The sequence below is a fragment of the Melanotaenia boesemani genome, chromosome 8 (genome assembly GCF_017639745.1).
Source record: "Melanotaenia boesemani isolate fMelBoe1 chromosome 8, fMelBoe1.pri, whole genome shotgun sequence".
Lineage (NCBI taxonomy): Eukaryota > Metazoa > Chordata > Actinopteri > Atheriniformes > Melanotaeniidae > Melanotaenia > Melanotaenia boesemani.
In genome coordinates this window covers 2,340,529-2,362,648 of record NC_055689.1, presented here as the reverse complement: position 1 = coordinate 2,362,648, position 22,120 = coordinate 2,340,529, and the positions used below count along the sequence as shown (strand labels likewise).

The following is a 22,120-nucleotide window of genomic DNA, read 5'->3' as shown; positions in this document are numbered from 1 at the left end:
ACTGGCCTCTGTGGAGGCGTGGCCACATTTACACGATCACACTCATTTCTGCTCAGTCCTGACTCACAAGTTAAAATAAAAGTGATATTTTTAACATTTTTGATAAAGTGCAGTTGCGATTTGCAGGTTTTTCCATTGAATGGTGTTTAGCGCATTAGCCATTATTCTCGTAAAATCTCGTCCCGAGACACTCCACTTTGAGTAGGATAGAGATTTCTAAATCTTTGTAAAACTCTTGCATTTTGCCGTTGTTTGCTATCAAGGATGACGATTATATTTTTTTCTTTAATTATGTGTATAAAGCTTTCCGTCTCCTCCTGCGTCTACTCAGACTGCGCCATCTCTATTAGAAAGGAACTGGTCACGTGACCCGCTACGTCACGTACGGTGAAGCGTAAATGCAAGAAAAGTGTTTCCATTACACGACACGTCTGAAAAACCACCTCATGAGAGCGTAAAAAACTTTTTAGCAATGTTTGAGTTTTTTTTTCGAAATGTAGGTTTTTCCATTACTGTTTTTTTTATTGCGATATTTAGCTTTTTCGCAACTCTAGGTTTTTTATTTATTAATTTTTTTTTTTAATCAATTATTTCTTTATGTGTGTGTCTCTTGTACTTTGGTTGTTGTTATGATACATGTTGTTGTTGTTGTCTTGGTTATTTTTTTAGGAACTCTTGATGATTGTCAGCTTAGTTTACGTGTAAAAGCTGTAGGAAATTCTCTGTTGTGTTTCTGTACAGGTGTAGCAGCTGGTTGTCTGGTGTTAAGTTGGATTGAAGGTCATTGCTTCTATCTGCTGGATCTTTGTCTCTACTCCACTTCCCTTTAATTTCTTGGCATTAATCTCCTTTTTTTTCTTCTGTCCTCTCCGGTCAGGTCCAGCACGATTACATAAGTTTCATAATACCAAATAAATAAGATAAAACACTATATTTAAAAAATAAAGAAATGAAAATATTTGATTATCAAGAGGAGCCTTACACCCATAAAGCTCCTCTCGGCAGAGCAAATTTGTGCCGCACAACACAGCAGCCAGACCACCATTGTGCTGCTACCATGTGGGACAGGACAAGGAAGAAAAAGAAAAAAAACACCAGCGACTTTATAATGAGCTTTGGTTGTCATCACGTAAAGAGCGGGAGGAGTTTGTTGCCTTAAAATATAAGTACAACAAACCGGAGCAACAAAGTATGCTGGCAAATGGTTTTAAAAAAACATGAGGAATTTGCAATAGAAAGACAGAAAGCCACCACGACAACATTCGCTGTAAGTTTAATTTCAACATAGTTTTTAAAAGAAATTCTTTGACCCGAGTTTATTTACTCAGTAATTAAGAAAGTTCTGTGGCAGTCATGGTTTTCATGTGTTAATAAAACACGTCGTGTTATCGTTCATCTGAGAAGGAGGAAGCTGACATTTGTGGTTCATCTCCTATTTATGCCTAAGTATTGTTATTGGACGTGCTAGCAATAGCAAAAATTGATCAGTCTCATGTCAATCAGATCCATGTCACTGTCACGTAAAGCTGAGAAATTAAAAATGTTCATAACAACAGCCTATATCAATTAGATATTTTCTTTTTTTTCATATGTCTTTTCAGTATTAATGAAGTTTGCTAATGCAACAGCTGTAAAATCTACTAGTCATCAGAGAGCCATGCACACATTTATGAATAAAGATCAAGTTCAGATATCTAGAGAGAAACAGCCATAAAACAAAGCAAGGTGACGTCTTTGGTTTAAATCACTGCTGCTGTGCAGATGTTGGAGACACAAGTTTGATCATTTAAGGGCCATGAATGCGGTGAGAGAAATTATGAACAGGTTCTGACATATAAATCAGAGCAAGACCCTCTCTAACAAAGTTGCTGACAGGTGGTAGAAAGGAGTTATACTTCAGCTGTGCAGGGGCGGGTCTAGAAAGTTTTGATGGGGGGCCAGGCAGGGGCACTGGTCAGGAAAAGGGGACACAAATGAGACCTTTATTTTAAGGTTGAGACTTTATAAAATATTGAATTTGTTACTACAACTAGAGTAGTAATGTAGAAAACTGAAGAAAAACCCAAGTTAAGGTTAGTCAACATTTATTATTTGCAAGCACTCGTTCTTTCTGTTGACACAACACAGTGAAAACAAGCCAATTTCAGGCAAAGTCACAAATAGTTATTAATCATGATCAATTAATTTGTAAGCTGTGATATGTAAATTTCATGTTTTATAGTTATCCTATGCTAGGCTTTTGAATGATCGTAATAATATACATCAAAGTCTATAATAAATATAATTTATTTAAATGATAAATTTATTAGGCTTCTTAATAAAATAACACAAGTATCAGATCGATACTTGGTATAGGCAGATACCTAAACCCCAGGTATCAGAATCAGCATCAAACAAAACAAAATGGTATCAGAACATCCTTACTGATGTGTGCATGATGGTCTACATACCTAGGGGCCTCTCGCTTGATTGACAGCTTCCACGGCTCACAGGTAGACTTGCTCTGGCTTTACAGCCTCTTGTAAAGGGCACTGATGGAGGCAGCACCTCTCCATCACACATGGTCTCAGAAACTTTGTGGTCCTGCTCTTCCACCAAGCCCAGCACACCTGAGCAGAGGAGGCTTTCTGAGGATCGGGGACTCTCCACCTGAACGGGATGGACAGGAGTTTTATTCTAAAGGTGGGACATAGACTGATATAACCTGTTAACTGTTTAATCTCATCCATTCATTTCAGTGAAAAACAATTGCACCTACTCTTCAAAGAGTACTCTTCCTGCGTCCTGCTTCATTAAACACTCGCTTGCTGCTGCTCTCATTTTTTTTTTTTTTTTTTTTTGCTGATTGTTTTTTTCCCTTTTTTTTTACAAACCCACCCACAGTAGTTTTTGAATACCTATGAGTCACTGGGACCAAATCATTTTTAATAGAAACTGCAACATTTTTCATAGTTCTTTTATCTTCAGTGCTCCATGTGCGCGGCCCACACACAGCTGAAGCCTGGACGTAGCACTCAACTAAAGCTAAGTAGCTTGGAATGGTGCTAATGCTAGGCTAACGAGCAGCAAGATACCTTCCATCTCCACAGACGACCACCAAGGCCTATTTAAGACAGTGTTGTTTTGGCATGAAAATAATTATTAGTTTTAGTCACATTTTAGTCATTTCTAAGTTTGATAGTTTTAGTCTATGAAAACTCAAAAAGGTTTTAGTCTAGTTTTAGTCAAATATAAAAAAGTATTAGTATTTTAACAAATTAATTTAGGTTAATGATACGTAATTATAAGTGGAATCAAGGTTAACAGGTAGCAAGTATTGTAACTCATAAAACAAGTTAACTTTAATGCTTTTACATAATAACCAGATCCTTTACCAGACTGAAAGCTTTAGCCGAGACTTTCCCATCAACAAGGAAGCAATGCTGCCGTGTTTTACTTAACTGCTGTTGGGCAGAAACCTTTTATTTCTATATTTCACATTTTTTCATGAATTGATGCCCGACTTCATCATACAAACATGTCACACAAGAAAATAGCAGATCTATTAGTTCAACATATATCAACACATTGTGAGCTTGTTGTTATTGTTGGTTATTTTCATCAGTAATAACAAAATTAAAAGGAATGTTTTTAAATTTAGAAGGTTTCCCAACCAACAGCAGATTCTTTCTGATCTTCTTAGGGTTAACCCAGACTAGGAAGGTTGACAACAAACCTCCAAAGCGCCTGAATGTGGAACTACAGAAGAGATTTGCTCCGCTATCAGATGACTCTGGATCATTATGGGACGACCATCTACCCCAGTCATCCATTAATCCATTAATTTATGATAATGGACACCTCGTCAGGCATTATCCCTTACATAAAGTCCTGTTTCAGAACCTCAGATTGTTGCTTGCATCATGTGACCCTGTATGTAGAACCATGGTTCTCACATCTGGGTGATCAGCCACAGCTTCCAGAACCCTCTCCTGCAGGTCACTGATCAGATCCAGTCAGAGGACTTTGGTGTTCTTTCCTCACATTTACTGAACATTATTTACAGTAGAATCACCAATAATCAGAGTTTCAGGCCCAGCCTTTAGCTTTCCCTGGGGCCTTTTCCTTTCTGACCAGTTTTTAGTCCTCACCTCGTAGTCCTGGGATAGATGGTCGGTGAAGTAGTTAAGTATACCAAGAAATTAGTAAAAGAAAGTTCTAGGAATTAGTGAAGGAGTCCCAGAAATGAGTAAAGCAATCCTAGGAAGGAGTAGAGTGATCCTAGGAATGAGCAAAACAGTCCTAGGAATGTGCAAAGTAGTTCCAGGAATAAGTAAAATAGTCCTAGGAATGAGTAAAGCAATCTTAGGAATAGAGGTGTTACACAGGTAAATATCTCAGGAAGCCATGGCCAATGATGATGATGGACACCTCTATCAATGGTCAGAGTCAAGAGAATCCAGGGATAGCCCCACATTCACCTTAAAAACACTATGATCCTGATCAGACCTGGGTGTGCGTTAAGTGGTTGTCCCACCTTGTAAGTTGTGGGCCCAGATGGGATCCTTCCTCTTCAGCCTCAACCAGTGACTTTCTATCTATTTGTATTGGCCAACGCTGCTCTCCTCTGAGCATGCCCCCTGATTCCAAATTTCTTGAGCAGACTTGTGGTGGAGCAACAAAGCCTCCACAGCCAACCTCTACTGGGAGCATCTCCAACTTCCATCCTCTTGCTTCGGCTTCAGCTATTAAGTCAATACAGCACAGTCTCTTGCACTCAAAAGCCTCTCCTATGACGTCTTCTCAGGAGAAAGTCAACTCAATGACAAAAACATGTAGATGTAAAGGTAACAAAGTTCACCAAACTGAGACAAAATGGGTCTAAAAAATGTGGAACAATTTTAGAAAAATGTCCCTCAACATAAAAATGTGGACACTTTTTAAAATCCCACAACCTATAGTGTATAAATTCATCAAAAGATTCCAAGAATCAGGAGGAATCTCTGTGTGCAGGGAACAAGGCCAAAGGTCAAATCTGGCTTCAGCCTCTCAGACCCATCCTACATCCATCACAGCAACATGGCTTCACAGGAGAAGAGTCCAGCTACTGAACTGGCCTGCCTGCAGTCCAGAACTTTCACCAGTACAAAACATCTGGAGCATCATGGAAGCAGAAATCCAGCAACCAAAGTCCAGGACTGTAGAGCAGCTAGAATCCTGCATCAGACCAGAATGGGACAACATTCCTCTCCTAAAACTCCAGCAACTGGTCTCCTCACTTCCCAGATGTTTCCAGAAAACAAGAGGGGATGCTACACCACGCTGAACATCACCCTGGAACTACTTTTTACACCGTGCTGGACATCACCCTGGAACTACTTTTTACACCGTGCTGAACATCACCCTGGAACTACTTTTTACACCGTGCTGAACATCACCCTGGAACTACTTTTGACACCGTGCTGAACTTCACCCTGGAACTACTTTTTACACCGTGCTGAACATCACCCTGGAACTACTTTTTACACCGTGCTGAACATCACCCTGGAACTACTTTTTACACCGTGCTGAACATAACCCTGGAACTACTTTTTATACCGTGCTGAACATCATCCTGGAACTACTTTTTACACCGTGCCGAACATCACCGTGGAACTACTTTTTACACCGTGCCGAACACCACCCTGGAACTACTTTTTACACCGTGCTGAACATCATCCTGGAACTACTTTTTACACCGTGCCGAACATCATCCTGGAACTACTTTTTACACCATGCTGAACATCACCCTGGAACTACTTTTTACACCATGCTGAACATCACCCTGGAACTACTTTTTACACCGTGCTGAACATCACCCTGGAACTACTTTTTACACCGTGCTGAACATAACCCTGGAACTACTTTTTACACCGTGCTGAACATCACCCTGGAACTACTTTTTACACCGTGCTGAACATAACCCTGGAACTACTTTTTACACCATGCTGAACATCACCCTGGAACTACTTTTTACACCGTGCCGAACATCACCCTGGAACTACTTCTTACACCGTGCTGAACATAACCCTGGAACTACTTTTTACACCGTGCTGAACATCATCCTGGAACTACTTTTTACACCGTGCTGAACATCACCCTGGAACTACTTTTTACACCGTGCTGAACATCATCCTGGAACTACTTTTTACACCATGCTGAACATCACCCTGGAACTACTTTTTACACCGTGCTGAACATCATCCTGGAACTACTTTTTCCAGATGTGTTGCTACCGTCAGATTCACCATCAGCTCATACTTTCCATCATATGGTAAAATGTCTCAGTTTCATCAGCTGATGTGTTGTTTGTCTTCCACTGGGAAGGGGCGGATTTTAATTTACATACCATGCAACTTTTTGGAATCAGGACTTTACTTATAAAACATGAATAAAGCATAAAGACTCACCTGCATGCAGATGTTTTTGTATCAGAGCTCATAAACATAAGCAGCTCAGTCTGGAACTGATTATACTGTTAGTTTGGACGGCTCCGTTCATAAATAAATCATAAATTATAAAAAACCCATGCATGTTGGAGTCTGATATCATGACTCAGCTTAATTTAAATCTCTTATAAAACTTGAGTCTGTAAAAATCCACAGAAATATGAATAAGTCAACGTATTTCTGCTAACACACATCTTCAGACTGAAACTTCACTCACCTCAGTGTGCAGTCGTGCAGGTCAAAACACAAAAGTTCGACCAGTTTCCTCACAAAAAGTCAACAGGTGAGAACACACCTGTTGACAGGTACAACTGTTCAGCAGGCTAATCTCTGAGCCTGGGTTTTTAACTGATGCTTTCCAGGTAAACAGTCTGGTTCAAGGAGGTCTGGGACCGGGTTCAGTCTGCAATGTTTTCAGCAGCTTTTTGAGGTTCTGGTCTCGGTCCACATCAGTATCCGACGCATGTTTGCTTGTGTCAGAGTCAGACCCACCTTTGTATTACAGCTCCACCTCGGCTGATCATGCTGGCCCTACCTGCCTGACGAGAACATCAGACCTACCTGTCAACGTGGTGACGTCACCAGAGCGAGTTAAGACACAACACAGTTACAGGTGTTGCAGGACCTGTCTCCAGCAGGGGTGGAGCTAGAGGGGTTGCCAGGTTGGCCCCATGAAAACCACCTCTGAAATGTGATTGGACACCCCAAGCAGAGGCAAGTCTGTGGTGTCCTGGGGCCCTTCCAGACAGAGTTCATAGCCCTAATATTACTATATTGTTTACCTTTAACATTAATGTTAATAATGTCATATGAAAAGACGTTGGAATGTTAAATTACTCACATGCAACTGTTAAATATTCCTGAGCAGCTTTCACTATTATTCTACTTATCTGTACATCATCAGATACAATTTCAGGGACAATATGAAAATCATGGTTCGATACAGAAGTAAGCTGTTCTTATTTTCAGCCGGGTGACATCCAGGATCTCACCAGGAGGACAGACTGAGCTGCTCTGAGCTAAATTAGCTTCTGTATTATCTGCACTACTACTTTCCCTTTCTTTTCTCACAGTCAGAAAACTTATATTCATTTTGATAAACCTGCTATTTATTTATGTAAGACACAGCTACTTTGCAGCAAGATCAAGACGTAGGAGTGGGGCCCTGTTAAGGACCGCTGTCATTGTAAACTCTCCACATTATCACTGCTCTGTATTGATGTGAAGTTGGTTGGCCCTTGGAAGCCCCGTTCTGGCTCGGGGTCCCAAGTGTTTGCCTGGTATGCCTGTTGGGAAGCAATACCTCTGAACCCAAGTGTCCATCCATCATCCATCCAGCTATTCCAGCCATCGTAAGCATTATTTGTCTTCATTTCAGACAAACACTACCGTCAATCTAAGCTCTCTGATTGGTGGAAAGTCTGACAGGAAGTGGCTTCATCATCATGTCCAGGTCTAAATAGAGGTCTCTTAGCAACATAGTAGTGATGGTGATGTTTTTATGGTGAAATGTGATAAATAATGCTGTTATCATGGATCATTGTGGATTTACCAGATAGAGTCTCTGAATAAAACTACATTTAGTGGCTGGATTGTAAACCTCCTGGATGGGATAGAAATGCCTGGAAAACTTCCGTAGGGTAAGTTATCCATCACAGTTTAACCCACAAACTGGTGATGGTAGACGGGGGAGCGCTCAGGGAGATCTGGTGGAGTTTTAAGGGTTAATATTCAGTCACTTGCTTCTCTTTCACTACCTCTGTGAGGAAACTTCTTGTCTAAAAAGAGCAGTTGTCTACACCCAAATCCTTTTGAAAACAGATCAGAAGTCCCTCACCTGTCCCCTCATGCAGTCCTGATGTCCCATGATGATGGCAGCATGATGGGGGTACTTCTGCCTCAGATGTTCCAGGAACACATCTTTCTTTCTCCCTGCCTCAGAGTGCTGCGTTGTCTCTCTGCTGGGGGCCGAGCTTTGAGGTGAAGTGCTGGGAAAGCGTGGAGCTGGTTGCTGGAAGGAGAGCTCAGGGTTATGGAGCAAGCTTCTGTTGGTGTCCTGCTTCTTCTTCTGCAGCAGGTGCTCAGCAGACCTGCTGTCCTCCACAGTTGAGCTACAGGAGGAGGAAAGTTTGGATGGGAGGTTTTCTGGATCTGAGTGAGATGGAAGAGAGAGGAAACAAGTTAAAAATACTAGTTTGGACAAACATGAGCTCAGTTTGAATTTGGTGACTATGTTTGGAAAGTTCCAGTTTACATTCAGAGCCAACAGAGCAATGAAGTCACATGTTTTTAATCTTAAGGCTTTCTGCATTAATCCCTTGTAAAACCTTGAAAGAAAACAACTTTCTAACTAATTTTACTTTAGTTTTAACTCCACAGTTCATGACTTTAACAAATATTTTACAACCTTGATTTGTTTCTTAATCATGCTAGCTGGTTTAACCTCCTAACATTTAAATTTATACACAATGAAATATACATATATATATATATATATATATACACACATATACATAGAAAGGAAACATGCACCTGGGACTGTTTCAGAAGATCAGTGGCTGCCATCAGCTTTAAAATTAACTCTTTATTATTATTATTATTATTATTATAAATAATAATAAATCTTTATTTGTATAGCACTTTTAAAAAACTAGGTTTACAAAGTGCTGAACAGCACACAGCAAAGTAAGGTAATAAAATCAACAATGAAAAGCTACATGCACAAGTACATTTTGAAAATAAATAAATTAAATAAAAATGTTATAAAAAAGTCAGTCGATATAAGTGTGTTTTAAGAAGTGACTTAAAAGATGAAACTGATGGTTCCAGCCTTATCTCCTCAGGCAGGTCGTTCCAGAGTCGAGGGGCTAGGAGCCAAAAAGCTGGGTCACCTCTGGTCTTGAGTTTGTACCCTGGCACAGCTAAAAGGGACCTGCCTGAGGATCTAAGGCTGCCGGGAGGCTCGTAGGGTGTCAGTAACTCTGTCATGTAGCCGGGTGCCAGACCTAAACGAGTAATCAGTAAAACCTTGAAATCAATTCTAAAACGTACAGGGAGCCAGTGCAGCGAGGCTAAAACAGGGTCGTATGTTGTCTTCTGCTAAAACCAGTGAGAAGCCGAGCTGCTGCCTTTTCAACAAGTTGGAGGCGAGAGAGGATTTATTGTCAAGACCGGAGAGGAGGGAGTTGCAGTAGTCGAGTCTGGAGAAAATGAGAGCATTGATAACTTTTTCTAAATGCGGCCGGGAGAGGACAGGTTTGATTTTACTGATGGTGCAGAGGTGAAGGAAACAGGACTGGGTGACTTTTTTCATGTGAAGATGAAAATAAGACTGGAATCAAGTATAACACCCAGGTTTCTGGCAGAGGGGGTGATGTTAGAGGCGAGAGGACCAAGACTGTCTTCAATATGGGTGGTGGAATGAGGAGGGTTGATGAAGATCATTTCAGATTTAGAACTGTTGAGTTGTAGAAAGTTTTGTGCCGTCCAACTGTTCACAGATGTGTCATTTTCCAAAATAAGATTACAAAATGTCTTCAAACTGGACTGTTGCATGACAACCACCTAACACAGTGGGCATTGCCATCAACAACTAACCCCCAAGCAGCCCCTCAAACCCAGACCCCACCATCCCTAACCTGACCCATCCTCTCCTTTTGGAACAAGGCAAAAATTTATTTTTTCTTTAGATTTAGCTACACCTTTGGTTTGGATAGAGGACTTCTATATTTGATTCTAGTTTCTAAATATTTTCTAAATATTAGGACTATCAGGACTCCTCAGCTCCTACCTAATCACAGTCTGAATATAAATTTCCACTGCAGTAATATTAATGAAGAGTGATTGACTTCAAACAGCTTTTTTGTTTGTCATTGAAGGTGCATCATGTTTTGCTTAACATTAAGCTTTGCACAAGTCTGAGTATGAATCAGGTGTGTTGCAGAAGGGAAACTTCTAAAACCTGCAGGACACCAGCCCTCAAGGACCAGGACTAAGGACCCCTGAACTGGTTCCATAGTTCTCAAACTATGGTTAGTATACCACTGGTGGCACTGTTGCTCCCTCTAGTGGTAGGCTGAAAACACATTTTATATCAACCAATGAAAAATTACAGTGTCTTCTCCTGTTAGCAACCGACAATGTCTCTTCTTCCATTGCCTGATGAAAAAGAAAATGTATCTTCTTTCATATATATATATATATATATATATATAATATAATATATGTATGTATATATATATATGTATATATATATATATATATACTGTATATATATACATATATATGAAACCGAATGGAGTGTATAAGCAAACAGTTAAATCAAGGAGGAACAAATTTACTGGCAAATATTCTTTCTTCAATGTAACAGTCACACAGTCACCGAGGTCCTTGCTGATTGCCCCACACAGGCTTCCTCCATATTGTGCCTCCATATCCCACAAAGCAAACATTAAATGGCTGTTGGGATCATATAACTGATTATTACCAGCGTTAAAATGCCACTGATCCAGCCTCATTACAGCTTAGTGTGCAGCTGCTGTGAGTGATGCTGCTAATAGAGCACTGTGACATTTTCATCATTTTAAATCTGCAGGCTGTTATACACACACACACACACACACACACACACACACACATACGCGCATTGCATGAAACACAAGCGAAACAACAGGAATTTATCTCTGGGCATTTCCACCAATTCCCTTGTAGCTGCAGTTTGTGAAGTTGGAGGACGAGACGTGTCCATGTGTGCATGCAGGCAGATAGATGCATTATTACAGCCAAAGAACATGTGACCTCTGGCAAAACTGCATGTAGAGAGGAAAATGTGGAACTAGGGCTGCACGATTATGACCAAAATAATAATCACGATTATTTTGATCATTATTGTAATCACGATTATTAATCACGATTATTTACAGTGTTTGAAAAAACATGTACTTTTATTAAATCAAATATAAACAAAATATGTGGCAACAATCTTTTGTGAAAAATTTTACTTTAAATTAGAATAGATGATAAATAATATAAAAAATACATTTACCATTAATTTTTAAAGAGTTAATGTAAATTATGGGGCTACAAAAGATGCAAAATTAAGAGCCATTTGGGAGTCAAATGAGCCGGCCCATCACTAGTATATATAGTTGTAATGGTTGCTACTGTGGACAGGGATGAGAAAACCAAACATTTTATGAAAAGACAAGTTAAAAATCTTTAGAACTGCAAAATAAATAAATAAATAAATAGAAATAGAAATAAATAAACAAATAAAATTAAATTCTTCATTTAATATTTTCTTTGTTTTTCAAGTTTAATTTTATTTAGTGTAATTTGTCTTTCTGATTAGGAGTCTGCAACATGTCAAAACACTTTTAACTTTTTAAATATTTATGTCCACACTCTTCATTAATAAACATTAATATCTGACAGTAAGCCAGCGCGGGATCAGCCAGCAGCAGCTTTGTACGTTTCATTTTCAGCCTGCTCATGAAGCAGAGGCCATCATCTGAATGCAGCTCTGCTGTGTGATGAACAAGCCTCTTCTGAGTGCTTTTGGACGGGGGAGGGGTCGACGCAGCACCCATTGAAGAGTAAACTATACGCTCTTTCACTTCAGTCTCCAAAAGTCTCCAATATCACCAGAAAATGTCGCTAGATTTGTCGCTAGTCATTTTTTTTTTAAAAAAAGTCGCTACAGGCGAGTGAAAACTTGCTGAATATAGCGACAAAGTCGCTAAGTTGGCAACACTGAGTACAACTAGCTGCTGACTGTAAAAGGTGTGCACCCTTGTTATTTAGAGAGCTTAATGAAGCATTGGCCTTGTGTTCACGCCCTGGTTGAAAGAGTGTGTGATCAGAGATGCAGCAGAATCGCATTTTGAATGTAAATATCGTTGACGATCAGGTTCATTTAAATGTGGCCACCAAAATCATGATCGCGATCAAAATCCAATTAATTCTGCAGCCCTATGTGGAACCAATGACATTGATGGCCTCATTACATAAGAAATCAATCATTTTACCAAGTAGTTTAGATTCCAGACCTTGATGTTTCCGCCTGCCACCAACAGGAAATGCTCAATGGTACCATAATGTGTATACATGAACTGGACTAAACAACTAAAGAAGTTGGAGAATGAACCAACAACTTGTGACTGAAAGAGAATCACTGTACCACAGCTGCCTGACTTCCCTGCGGAGTCCAGCGCTAGAAGGACACACAGTTTATCATGCTGACATTTAGAGATGTCCTAAGGCTCTGATGTCTGGAATGAGGACAGTGTGTCACTGGCTGAGTTTAATGTAGCTGGTGATGGCAACACAAGCTAAAGTTTAGCCCCATAGTCCATGAAATCATTACAACGATCACCACTGTCATGGATAGTTTTAATTAGGTTAGGCATTAGAACAAATAAAAAGTCATTTTACTCTAAATATGGTCAAATACAGTCTTCCATGGCTTCCTCATCACTGATGCTCAGCTCATAATATAAGCTTGCAGAGTGTAGACTTGATCCACTCTGTGCATCCCAGCATGAAACAAGGTGAAAAGTCGTCCTCCAACATGACTGAAGGACTGTTTCTGCCAACAGACTGGTTATATTGAGGCTCAGCTGTACTGGTTCTCACTCTAAAAATGGGAAAGAAAATAAAGTGTATTTTATGATTTGGTAGAAAACTAGTGTAAACATTTCTAAAAAAAAAAACTAAAAAAAACTCCTGAATATTATATTTCAATGCATAAAAGGTGCCCCTCACATTGAGGGGTACACAGATAGTTATAAATGAGTATTTTCTTTCCCCTTCAGCTCATTATTTAGTTTGTTAGAAAATGTCCTCTCTAACCTTGTATCCAGCAGTAAAACAGTTTGAAATGAAACTTCAGCTTTTTAGAATTCTATTCTAAATATTCTAAATTTATATAGCACGTTTAAACCAACGTGATGCTTGAATTTGACTCATAGAGACCCCAGTTCTGTTTCTTTCATTTGGAGCTGAGAACCTCAGGAAGACTGCCCAGCAATAGAATTACTCTGGATGGTTTTACTTGGCTTCCAGTACTGCAGTGAGGAACGTTGGAGTTATTCTTGACCAGGATCTGGCTTTTTCCTCACATATAAAACAGGTTTCTAGAACCTCCTTCTTCCTACACAATTGCTAAAAAATTTAGGACTGTAATGACATTATATAGTGGCGCTAGCCCTTCATCTGCAATGGGTTCTGGTTAGAGAGCGAATGAACCAGGCAGAGTTTGTGAATCCACTCATTTTAAGACTGGGTTGAGCTTGCACAACCGCAACAATCATAGGATATGTAGTTTAATCATTTCGTTAAAAAAGATATTTATTTTTTTAACAATTTCTTTATTTAATTTACTCATTAATTAATTAATTAATACATTTTACAATTATTTTACAAGCATTTCTTTCAAGTATTTATATTAATGAGTTTTATTAATGTTTCATATTGCAGTAAAGATATTCATATGCACTGTAAAATCACACAATTTCCCTTTAAAGGGGTGAAAAGTATCACTGAGCTCCTCTATGCTTTCTTTACTTTCCATGTAAATATATGACGTTGTTGTTGTTCATTCGTGTTTCTCTTCTTCTTTTTCAGCACGAATCCCTAGATTAGAGTTCTGCTGCTGGTTGAACCCCCTTTCCTGTCCTCTCCATCCCCAAATGGTGCAGGAAGATGGCCATCCTTCCTGGTTCTGATGGAGGTTTTCCTCCCTGGTTCTGGTCTGGATTCAGATTTTCCTTCCTGTTAAAGGGAGTTTTTCTCTCCACTGGGAGTTTTTCTTTTCCACTCAGGTTCACATATAATTCACATGTGAAGCTCATGTGGAAATGTGGATTTGGAAAACTTTCATGTGATCCACAGTGTGACCTTCAGAACATGCTGACCCCTCTTTCTTGTCTTCTCCACCCCCAACTGGTCCAGGAAGCTGGCTGTCCTTCCTGGTTCTGATGATAGTTTTCCTTCCAGGTTCTGGTTATGATGGAGCTTTTATTTCCTTGTTCTGGTTCTGATGGGGTTTCCTCTCCACTGTTTCCTCGTGCAGCTCAGGATGAAGGTTGAAATTATGTCTCACTACTGATGTGATCAACTAAGAGATTCCTAAACTGCTGAATACACAGATTATTTTTGTTTTTCCAGTTCACAAGGATAGTTTTCTTTGCGATGCATAATGCTGTGTGTATCATGTGTGCAGAGTTAATTGCCATATTAATGTCACCCAAGTCACCTAGTAGACATAGTGCGGGGATTATATGAATATTACATTTAAACCATGTTGACATGTCCACACATACCTGAAGCCAGAAAGTCCAACAACTTCAATAAATTCTCTGCTTTCCTTGCTATACGCTCTGGGTCAGCAGGTCCTGTTTCCACATCATCTACTAGCTTTAAAATGTCACATACCAACTCCCTGAAAAGTTCTCAAAAATCATCCATCATCTCTCTCCAGCCTCCAGTTTAGGAACAAAGCAATGGATCATATTGGACTAGTTTTAGCCCCGCCCACTGACTTTGATGGACTAGGTTGACAGATTAATAAATTTATGATGCTCTGCAACACAGGACCATGAAATAATCAATTAAATAATTATATATGTTTTTTCATACATTAATTGGTATTTTAATGAATTAGCAATACATTTCATAACACATTAACATTAATTTTCATTTTAATTATTTAATGACACATTTCAATAATTATTTAATGATATATTTAATTATTTAATTGTGGCACTTTTACTCCTCCACAATGAACAGCTAAGAATGAATGAATGAATGAATTAATTAATTAAAGAATGAATGAATGAATGAATGAGAAGTAATACAGTTGAATAAAATAAAAATAAAGTAACATGAAATAAAATTATGTACAATAAATTAAGGTCAAATAAAATGTAGTTTTAAGCTAAGCTAAAAATGTAGGACTTTTTGAAGACCAGAGAGCAGGGCACTACAAGATTCTATTCTACTAGAAATAAAAGCATCAGCACCTCTGTGCTGGCAAGAGAGAGAAATGGGTGGACTCTGGCAATGTTTTTAAGATGATAAAATCCAGTTTTTGTTATATTTCTGATGTGTGGAGTAAAATCCAGGTCAGAGTAGAAAAGAACACCCAGTTTTCTCACACACTGAGAAAGATTTAAAATGTTGTAATTTTGATAAAATGATCTCTCTCTTGCCCGATAATTAAAACTTCAGTCTTGTCCTGATTAAGCTGTAAGAAGTTCTCTGTCATTCATGACTTAATTTCTAAAATACAGTTTGAAAGCACATTAACTGGCTCCAGGTCATAAGGAGACACGGCGATGTAAAGCTGTGTATCATCAGCATAGCTGTGGAATCAATGCCGTGTCTCCTGATGACATCCCCAAGAGGTACCATGTACAAATTAAAAAGTATTGGGCCTCTCCTTGGGGAACCCCACATTGGATTATTGTGGATTACTGAGGAGCATGTATCTATACTTACAAAATGCTGTTGATCTGTGAGATAGGAATAAACCCATTTAAGAACAGTACCTGAGAGGCCCACCAGACTTCTGAGTCTGTCTAGTAAAATCTGGTGATCAACTGTATGAAAGGCGACACTAAGATCCAGTAAAACCAGGACAAAAAATTTCTGAGTCTAAATTAAGTCTAAGGTCATTAACAACTTTTAAAAGGGCTGTGTCGCTACTGTGGTTTGTCCTAAAACCAGATTGATATTTTTCTAAAATATTGTGTCCATTCAAAAACTCATGCAGTTAAATAAAAACAGTGTTTTTTCTGTCATTTTACTTAAAAAAGGTAAGTTGGATACAGGTCGGTAGTTATCAAGAATTTTGGATATAAATTAGTCTTCTTCAGAAGGGGCCTCACCACCGCCGTTTTAAAGGCAGCAGGGAAGACGTCCGTCTGAAGAGAGTAATTTACTATGTTTAAAAGCTCAGGCTCAAAGACACCATAAAATGTTTTTATAAGTTATGTGGGAATTGGATCTAAAAGGCAGGTTGTTGGGTTTAGTTGGGAGAAAACTCGACCAAGCATCTTCACATCAACCAGGACAAAACTCTCCAGTGTTTCCTCGGGTAAAAGCAGAGGTTCAGATCTGGAGATAAAAGACTGGCTCTAATAACATTGGGTCAGTTGTTCGAACGTACTCCTGTTGGATTTCAGTTAACGGATAGGATCAAATCTTGAAAATGGGTTCAAAAGGGAAATCCGGATTCCGAAATCCACTTGGATTACGTAATCCAATCCTGGTTGTTATCCGGATAAAACCCTCAGTTTGGGTTGTTCAAAACGTTTGAGTAGAATCCGGATAACTTTGATCCAAAAAAACAGGATTATCCTGATACCAACAGAGGGCAGGATTACAAAGCAGATTTAAGAAAGAAACAGCAGTAAAACCTAACAGCTGATCAAATAATAGAACTTTTTATTATTATGCTTATATTTGTATTTTGCACCTGACTTGTTTAAGCGTTACAGTAATAAAGTGATTAACAAAGGAACAGGATCCTATTAAACCTTCCAGCGTAGAAAAATAAAACAGTTAAAAAAGTAAAAATAAAAACATGACATTATCAAGTCCACACGAAATAAACCCCCAAACAAATCCAATAACAAACACAAATAAAACATCCAGTTCTTGTTGTTCATCACTGTATAATCAGTAAAGAACCTGTCAAAAAATACATTTCTAATGACTGCCTCCTTCTACACGCCCCGTCCGAGGTTGGACTGGTACCTCAATATGGGGCTCAGGTTCGTCATTAACATTGTCAGAGAGAGGGACATACTGCCTGGTCACAATGTCATGCAGGACAATACATGCACATGTTATGTTACATGCTCCCAGTGGTTCCACTTGCAAGGCATGCAAACCAACTCGTCTACCTGATGTTCTTCACATGGCCGGCAGCGCACACTGATCTACATGCAGGAAATCTGGATTTGGTGATCCTGAAAAACGGGATTTTGGATCAGGGTGATCCAATCCTATTTTGCTTTGAACAACCGGGGTAAAAATAAGCCGGATTAAGTGACCCGCCCTCCAGAAAAAATGGATTACTAAATCCGGTTAGCTTTTATCCAGATTAAATTTTTTGAACAACCGGCCCATTGATCTTACTTCTGAAGTGGTCTGCTAAGTCCTCCATGCCTGCAGCATCTGCTGCAGGCATGGAGGACTTATTAAAATCTGTGTTTGTTAAATGATCAATGGTTTTTAAAAGGAATTTTGGTTTGGTTTGTTATCTGTGATGAGATTTGAGAATTAGTTTTCTGGCCTGTTTTGGATTTAACTCCTTATGTTTTTTTAAGTGGAGCTGCTGAGTCAATGGCTGATTTTAGTATGTTGTTAAAATGGTCAACAATAAAATCACATGATGCAGGCAAGATCTGAGCAGGAGTTTAGTTTAAAATGTCAATAAAATTTGCAGCCACATCAGAAGTAATATATCGTTTCCTCATAGTTTATGAATTGGTTTATAAAACTGGACTAAAGTTATAATAAACTGGACTAAAGTTATAATAAACTGGACTAAAGTTATAATTAACTGGACTAAAGTGAAACATAGTGGATTTATTTTAAGTGGTTTGAACTCGACTGTGTGAGTACTTGAGATGACTTTGTTGGTGTTTAACTCAAAAATACTCTGCTCTCTTAATGTATTCATTTCTGCATGAATTCCTTCTATGTTGTGCATGTTGCCTGAATTAACATATGACTATGCAGCCTCCTTATTAAAAAAAAAAAAAAAAAAAATTCCTGACATCATTTGGTATGTAAATATAACACACACCAACTACTGTAGGCTCTGTGACTCATCAGAAACAGATGGCTGTAGGAAGGTGTATTAGCTGACAATATGACGGTCTGCACAACTATTTCAGTTAATAAGATTAAGCCTCATCATGGACAACAAATCAGCTTGAAAAGAAATTAAATGCAACATGTTTTAGGGCTACATTTTCTCCAGGGTTCATGTAAGCATAGCATATGCCATAAGTGAAAGAAATGACGTTTGCATTCATTACAAACTGAATTCAGAAATTAAGTTATATTATTCCTGCCACCAATAATTTCATAATGCATTAATACTTGTTTAGAACCCCAATTCCAAAACAGTGTGTATATATATATATATATATATATATATATATATATATATATATGTATATATATATATATATATATCTTCAGTATTTTAGCTGTCCCTAGGACTGCACTCTTCTGGATGGAGATGTCAGTATGGGGCCCTGGTGCTCCGATGACCACTGGTACTACTGTTGCCTTCACCTTCCAGGCTTTCTCTAGTTCTTTCTTGAGTACTTGGTATTTGTCCAGTTTCTTATGTTCCTTTTTCCAGACATTTCCATTGTTGGGGATGGCTACATCCATCACTATGGCTTTCCTTTGCTGCTTATCCCTGATCACAACAGAGCCTAGCCCTCTCATTCTCCACGACCTTGGGAGGTGTTTCCCATTCCCATTTTCCATATTTTGCACAGATGTTTCTGGACACTATGCCAGCTTGAGGCTTGGTCCTGTGCTGCCATGATTAGCACCTCTGTGCTGTCCAGGGGCATCACCTGGTCTGGGCATTGCCGGCTCTAGCCCTGAACATTTCACATCAAGCCCTGAATGTTTTTTTCACCCCAGAAGGAATAAGTTTACATTCTCTCAGCCGCTTTATGACATTAAAGAAGATGGTAGTTTTGTAATTTCCTGACTTCTGTGAATGAAACACAGGTATGCCCAATCAGAAGGATTGTTACGTCCCCCCTTTTGTCCAGGGGTCAATAGGACAGTAACACAGAAATGGCCGGTCCAAGGGTAAATAAAATACAATAATGTTTATTAACAAAAATGGGTTCCACAACACAAACAATCCTTCTCCGGCAAATGTTAAACAATGAAACAAATCAAACTAAAAGTGTCCCTTTCGGGTTTTTAACAATTACCTTTAACACTACTATTTATCAAAAGAAACCAACCAAACCAAAAATGTCGATGAAACGGGCTACACGCTCACAGGCGGACTAATTAACAAACAAAATAAACACACGCTCTCAGGCGGACTTACATCAAAACAAAACCAAACTCCTAATAAACCAAACACAAGACCTCCTTCTTTCAGGCAGGGATGGTACGTAAACCCAGAACACAAAGGAACTTATCACTAAACCAATTATCCAACTCGCACCGAAAAGTCTCAGGACCTTCCATATATTCATTCATTATCTGAACTGTTTAATCCATTTGTGGGTAAGCTGGAGCCTATCCCAGCATTTTTAATAGGTGAGAGGCAGGGTACACCCCAGACAGGTCACCAGTCCATCGCAGGGCCAACACAGATAGGGACAAACAACCATTCACACACACACTCACTCCTAGGGAGAATTTAGTGATCAGTTATGCATGTCTTTGGACGGTGGAAGGAAGCCAGAGTACCCATAGAGAACCTATGTTTACAAGGGGAGAACATGCAAACTCCAGACCACCACCCCCAGGTTCGAACCTCCCTCCAGCCGAGGTTCAAACCAACAACCTTGCTGTGAGGCTGCGGTTACACATCGCTGGAAGGGCTACAGCTAACCACTGATCATCCCATTTAATGCTGCTGCTTTGTTTTACTTTGTTTTAGGGATATTTTACTTGCTGTTGCTTCTGCTGGATGCCTGTGCTGCTTTACCTTTTGAGGCTGTTTGTCGCAGCGTTTCTTTTAAGCATACATTTGCTCCATGCTACGGGCTACAAAGATCTGTTGTCGGGTGAGATGTCTCAGTACCTGCCTTTGTTCTTCAGCTGAACTGTCAAGTGGTGGTGCGATTCACTGGTGACCCTCCCTGGGCCCAGCACTGCATTTTACAGCTGGCTTTTATTTTGATTATTTAATCAGTTTTACTTAGTTTGTGTGCTGCCATTTTATTGTATTTGTCTTATTTCTTTTCAGTGGTCTGAGAGCTTTGGGTGGTGGTGCCTCCTTGGTGTCAGCTCTCTTTCTGTGTGCCTGTGCTGTGTGCTTGTAGTGCTGTGTGGTAGTATGTGCATGTTCGGCACATGTGCTTGGGATGGCTCTTTGCTGGATTACCTCACCTTGATTCAGCCCACCTGTGCCCCGGTAAGCCTTAGCTCCACTTTTATTGTATTTAACAATTTGTTGTTGTTTTTTTTTAATAAAGATTGTTTTAATTTAATTGGGTATTTGTCTCAGGCCTCATTAGTACAATGAACCTGAATTCCTTACGTTGAGTAAAGTTGATGTTAATCTCTGGGTGAAAGTCCCAGAGTGACGTTGTCGTAATTTTAGATTGAAGTTTACATACTCCTCCTGTCTCACCTAAAATAAAATGATAATAAAGAATAGCATTTAAGATTCAAGGGGAGCCTCATATCCAAAAGGCTCCTCTTGGCAAAATAAATGTGTTCTGCACAACACCACAGCAAGACCATCAGTCTGATGTTATGATGCTGGACAGGTTCAAAAATGATAATAAAAAAAATTTAAAAACTTGCCAGTTTTCTGCATCAGTAGCCCCTTTTTTGTCCTTTTCTGTTTTCGTTTCTTTTTGGTTTCTGTTGCTGTATGCTTGGTTTCTAGAAGTCGCTTCCACCCAGGGCTCTTGGCTCTGCCGCTTTACCTCCACTTATTAAACCTTACTTTATTAATTTGAGGAAAATGTTTGCCTTTTAGGGGGTTTGAGGGCCACTTTTGTCTTCATTTTATTTATTTTTAAATAAATTTTCTCTATAATTTTTGCCACAGGCTAGCTGAATGTCTTCTTCTGCTAATTGGAGTTGATTAAATAACTGACCCTTACCGCCACCAAGTGGTGGGAAGCTGTATTACCACTGAGCTTCTCATCAATAACAGTTGTGGCCCAAAGGTGCAAAACTGTAAAATATTGCAGTCCAGTAGGTGGTGCTGATGGTTAAGAATTACTGCTCTAGATGATAGCTGGTTTACCTTCTTATCATTCTGCATTTATTGTGTTTCCTCTTTTACTTAAAAGTGTGAAAGTTTGATGTTGATGTGGCTGTGCTCATGGAGAAGCATCTTACCTTTGCTGGAGTTATTTCCTGTATTCTGGTTGGGTTTTTCCTGCAGGGATGTCTGCTGTGTCTTTCCATTGCATCCTTGTTGTAATCCAGCTGAGGAGGTTTGGTTTTGACCCTGGGAGTAAAGGGGCTTTTGAACCAGGCTCCCCTCGCTGCCTGCCCTCATCAGTCTCTCTCCAATCTTCAGCATGTTTGAGCGGTTGCCATGCAGCTCCTTTCTCCAGCTGCTGTTCTTACATCCTGCCCATCCAGGTCGACCCAGACGAGAGGATGACTTGGACATCTTCCTTGTCGGGTTTACCAGAGTGTTGGTGAGATACTCGAGTTATTTAGGCTCTACTCTTCCCGTTTTTCTTCCTAACTTTCTTTGTCCTAACTTGGCCTGGTTGTTGTTTTTTCCCTCTACTTCTGCACCTTCAGTTCTTCCTTCTTGTGTAGAGATGTAGAACTGAAATCAGGATTATTAGCACCCATGAATCAGCTTTGGAGGTTGCTGCAGCGTGTCAGGAAGCCTCTTCAGTGTCACGGTATGATCCTTATCTTCTCTGCTCTTATGCTATTTCCACCTCATTGTTCAC

At 39.4% G+C, this 22,120-nt stretch overlaps 1 protein-coding gene across 1 annotated transcript in view; it reads right to left on the bottom strand.

Annotated features, from left to right (window-relative positions):
- si:ch211-207d6.2 (sickle tail protein) overlaps nucleotides 1–21,825 on the bottom strand; it is a 78,382-nt gene extending 56,557 nt beyond the window's left edge. Inside the window, exons 1-3 of the mRNA XM_041992164.1 lie at nucleotides 21,546–21,825; nucleotides 8,305–8,618; nucleotides 2,451–2,649 (exon numbers count right to left, since the gene is read on the bottom strand). Coding sequence (XP_041848098.1) covers nucleotides 2,451–2,649; nucleotides 8,305–8,618; nucleotides 21,546–21,825 — 793 coding nt within the window. The remainder of the gene's footprint in view (nucleotides 1–2,450; nucleotides 2,650–8,304; nucleotides 8,619–21,545) is intronic.
- Between the last annotated feature and the right edge of the window lie 295 nt (nucleotides 21,826–22,120).